Raw genomic sequence first — 4,872 nt, 5'->3', positions numbered from 1 at the left:
CTTTTCCAAGATTTGGCGTATTGTGAATACCTGGGATATGGTGGATTTGCCAGGTCTAAAGCCACACTGATAAGGCCCAATAAGTCATTGACGATGGGCTTTCAGTCTTTCACACAATACGCTCGATAAGACCTTGTCACCTATGCTTAGAAGGCTGATCCCGCGGTAGTTGGCGCGAATGGCGGGGTCACCTTTCTTGTGGATTGGGCANTGGAGCCTTGGGTCACGGCAGAAAGAGAGGGAGCTTCGGTGGGGCCACTCCGACTTATTCGGTTTAAGGGCTCGCTGAAGTCTGCAGCGTCTGTTCACCAGTAGGTGCGTCTGCAAGTGGGTGTCTGCTTGGAGCAAGCGGCTCGCTATATAAACGTGTATTTGGTTGCGAAACCACCCCCGTCCCAGCAATGGGCTGTGCGCTGGCCTTGGGACCCTCCACGTAAAAACCACTTCCAGTGAAGAAGCAAGGCAAAGCCTCATTTTATTAATTGCTAACTCGATAGTCTTCATCTGCATCAAAGCAACTGTCAAAAATTTCCAGCAGTAAAAAATTACGCACTGGCACAGCTGAAATTTGAAACTGTCTCACTATAGTAAAAAGATGTTTCACCCTAGAACTTTTCTACTGATCGGCACAGGCCCTTTGTAGAGCATTGCAAGCACCTTCCCAACAAAAAGTCGGTAATCGCTTTTAGGAGTAACGTGTTCTAGAAGGCATAGCGTTATAATGCCTTCGAATCCTTTCGCTTATTTTAGGCATTGCCGGTAATGCAAAGTAGAATATTTTAATTATTTCGCTTCTTTGTTTCATTTCGGGGAATGCAAGGTAGAATGTCCTTTAATATTTTTTTTTAATTCGCTTCTTTGCTTCATTTCGGGGAATGCAAAATATTATGTCCTATAATATTTTATTTGTTTCGCTTCTTTGCTTTACTTCAGGGAATGCAAAGTAGAATATCCTATAATATTTTATTTGTTTCGCTTATTTGCTTGAATATCCAAAAATTCTTTTTCTACCGTTACTTTCTGGGGAAATTTTTCTCGCATAAAAGTCATGCTTTGCTTTGTTCAATTTGCAGCGAAGTTGAAGTAAGACAATGAAGTGAAGTACAAGAGTGAGGAAGTACAATTTCAAGCTTAATTAAATATGCCTGTGTGTGTACATGCCGATTTTAAAGTAAAATCTAAATACCAATATACATACATATGTATAAAAACTGATTTATAAAATTTTTAATTAATTTTAATCTTTTAAGACTCATTCCGATTTCAATTTAATATAAATAACTATGTACTTATCTAGGCAGTCTACATTAGTTTCTCTGTAAGGCATTCTTTGTTCGCTTCTCTGGATTCGGTTTATCGATGCGTTCTCCCTTCTTTCGAAGGTAATGCTGCGAGCAAGGGCTTACCGCCAAATTTTGTATTCTTAGTTTTTGTTCTATATTAGCTTTGTGTGCTATTTTCAACAAATATAGGCAAAAAAAATATACGTTTTCAAAATTTGGAATTTAGAAAGAGGGATCTATAAAAAGTAAATGCGGTCTTTTACTTAAAAAAATCATTGCACCTACGTGATGCTACATATTATAGTAAAAGGAAACTAAAAGGGCGTGCCTCGGGCTATTGCCGTTTCGATTCTGGTAATGCATTTTAAGGTGCACCTCAACTTTTTTTGATATGACAGTTAAGCTACTCTGGCTAGGATTCCAAATTTCAGACGTTGGTATCGATACTGAGTACCCATTCTGGCATCGAGCTCATGGTATCGATACTATAAAAGTATCAGGTAAAAAGTATCGATACTACTTAGTACGAACTCATTAAAATACCATTTTTGGGATACTAAAATTATTTTATTCTTCAATCGTATATCTAGTTATTTCCTGAAATTAAGAAAATAGAAATTTAAAATATTTAATTTTTATTTCATTGCAGAACTTACTTTCATGTTAGAAGTAATTTTAACGTTTATTATATATATATATATATATATATATATATATATATATATATACTTTCACGAATTTCAAATGTTATTAAGAATTTTTGTAAACTTTTTGGGTATGCATTTTTGTAGCCTATTCAATTTTAGTATAATAAAGTGCAAGTTTGAATTAAAAGTCAACTGCATATCCAAAAAGTTTCTAAAATTTCTGCATTTTCGTGAGCTTTGCGTAAAGTTTTATGGCCTTATTCATAAAAAATAAAAAAGGTTTATAAACTGAAAAATGTATGAAAATGTAATTTTATTAAGCTCTTTAAACCTACTTTATTTTTTATGTATAAGGCCATTAAACTTATTCTTATGTGGTTTATGTTATGCAACAGACTACAAGCAATTTCAGTTTATTTTAAATTATGGACAAAATTGAATGATATAGTGCGTCTACGATTTGCAGGTTTTGCAGGATTTAGTCCAAAGTCGTTCCCGTACGCCACGTTCACATAAGCTTTATTAAAGGCGAAATCAGCTGTTCGTGTAAATCCTGCAAATCGTGCAAATCCTGAAGTACGGGAACAGGCTAATGGTAATCCGTATGAGCAAAGAAAATTGAGTTGCCAATGGAAGAAAAAATTTAAAAAGTGTGTTTTTTAAAAAGTTTTCAATACTACAAGTACTTTGCAAAGTATCGAGTAAAATCAACAAATAATGTATCGAATATTACTCAAAGTATTGCCTTCGGCATACAGAGGTGGTACAAGAGCTACCATTGGCCACAGCGCCTACCCAATTTTTGAACTTAAATAAATAACCGGTGCTCAACACTCCGCTTGAAGCACACCCCAAAAACTCTTACAGAGTTTAAGCGGCAAAGCCACAGCGCTACAAGCCGGAGGGACTCTGCATGACTTACAACCATGCAGAGGTGGTAACTGATGGTTATCATCGGCCTCGACGCCTACCCAAAACATTTTTGCTTTAATAAATTTTTTTGGAAATACATTCATCATGGTCCTTCCCTCAACTCTCAACACAAAAACATGTAAATACTGACGTGATGATGGATCACGACCCAAGTATCACAATAAATATTGAACGTAAGACAGACGTAGAATGTCCAGCGATAATTTTCTTCGATATGTGGTTAGTGATTTTTGCTGAGCGCTGTGTTGCCTGATCAATGCAATTGTTTCTAGTACTGTTGTCACCGCTACACGCAACCAACCTCAGGACAATTTATCAAATTAATCCAACTTTTCTAGTCTGACTTTATACACAGCCAACTTACCAAAAATTTCCAAAACAAAGAAGAAATTGCCAAGCAACCAAGCGCTCAAAAAGTTACCTATTTTGGTCACAGGTGACCAAATGTGGTAACCATGCTTCTACCGCTTACACTTTGTTGCTTTTTCTATGTTGCCTTAAAAAAACAATCGTGGTATAAAGCCCACGGTCAAAATTTTTGTCTTTAGCGTTAGAGTCGCACGTATATTTCTGAAACGGTGCGTAAAAACCGAAAGTTTCTCATTTATCCTGATAATAAACCTACATTTTATATACATACGCTTGTTTCTTATCTTTTGTTATTTTAAGGATAAATGTGGTTTAAAAAGGTCTTTAACCTTACATTTCCTGGAAGCCACATAAGAAAATATAAAGATATAAAATTTTTGATAATACACGTTTATGACAAATCTGTAAACCGAAATATGCGTTCTTTAACGTTACTTACTTACTTGCTTGACTATATTCTCTATTTTGATCGCATGCGAGGCACAACCAAAATGAACCGGCACCGCATACATTGGATGTCAATCTGCACTTGTTTCTAGATGCTTAAAAATGTATATTAACAAATTATATAAAGAGTTGCCGGGTGAGTCAAAGAAATATTTTTCTTCACTCGTTCCACGTTCCCAAACCTTTGAACATATGATTCTTTATTTTGAACTGTGTTACTTATGTGGTTGCTCCTGTACTTTTTAATTGCGACAGAATTTTTCCCAAAACTTGTAAACATTAATTTTTATTTTTTGTATTTAAAGTCTGAATTACCTCCCGTAAACCGTAAACTCAAACCAAAAATTAGTACTTGGGGTAAAATCCATGAGAAACCCTGGAAAAATCAGCCTATGACAGATAAAATGGTCAATAATACATTCAGCGGGGAAAAATCTGCTTTGAAACCTCCATCAGTAGATCGCAATCTTAAACCTAATGCTTTTAAGGTAAGCTAGTATTAGTGTTAGAATGAATAAAATGTCTAATAGTTTAATTTTCAGTTAATAAACCCAGCATTGAAGGAGCAGGCCTTTCGGCGTTCTACGGATTTGCCAGCAACCGATCATTCGGTCGAAACAGATAATTATGCTTTAGAAGTACAAACTTTGCCTCGTAAGCTATACTCACCTACAACCAAGAGGAAAAATCAAATTAGCGTTGGAACCATTGACACTTCAGTTTTGCATCAACGTTTAGAATCTACAAATAGTGCAGATCATCAAACGTTACCTAACTTAAGACAAAGTTCAGGAAATTAACATCAACTTCAATATTTTGATTTAGATGTAGCTAATCCACCAAACGCAAATCGTCAGAGCATAAGTACAAATAATTTGACAAAGCAGGAATCAGTTAAGGTCGATCCATTAACTTTGAACTCTTTGAAAAGCGGCGTGGTTTATAATTCGGTAGATTTTGTTAAAACGGAAGCATTTAAACGCATCCGTGAAGAACGCAAGAAAGAAAGTGATGGTGTTAATACTAAATAAAAATGTAAGTGGGTATAGTGGTATTCGTGTATCTATTGATCTTCAACGTAAGCAAATATCAATTGGAAATAAAGACAAACAAAACAACCCAAAAACAATTCACAATCAACTTTTTCTATCGACGATTTAGCATAAACCAGAGGTAAAATAACGGTACATCCA

General features: G+C 35.4%; 1 protein-coding gene across 2 annotated transcripts in view; it reads left to right on the top strand.

Annotated features, from left to right (window-relative positions):
- Positions 1–4,872, top strand: part of dos (daughter of sevenless) — a 352,985-nt gene that overhangs the window by 336,105 nt on the left and 12,008 nt on the right. Inside the window, exons 8-9 of one of the 2 annotated variants that reach the window (XM_017609168.1) lie at positions 3,985–4,167; positions 4,222–4,385. In XM_017609168.1, coding sequence (XP_017464657.1) covers positions 3,985–4,167; positions 4,222–4,385 — 347 coding nt within the window. Of the gene's footprint in view, positions 1–3,984; positions 4,168–4,221; positions 4,436–4,872 lie in introns of both variants that reach the window. The other variant, XM_017609167.1, reaches the window with a different exon arrangement.

The sequence above is a fragment of the Rhagoletis zephyria genome, unplaced genomic scaffold, assembly GCF_001687245.7.
Source record: "Rhagoletis zephyria isolate East Lansing unplaced genomic scaffold, Rhagoletis_zephyria_1.1 Rzeph_scaffold_00197, whole genome shotgun sequence".
Classification (NCBI taxonomy): Eukaryota; Metazoa; Arthropoda; class Insecta; order Diptera; family Tephritidae; genus Rhagoletis; species Rhagoletis zephyria.
Note: the sequence above shows the minus strand (reverse complement) of the source record. Positions and strands in the feature narration are given on the sequence as shown.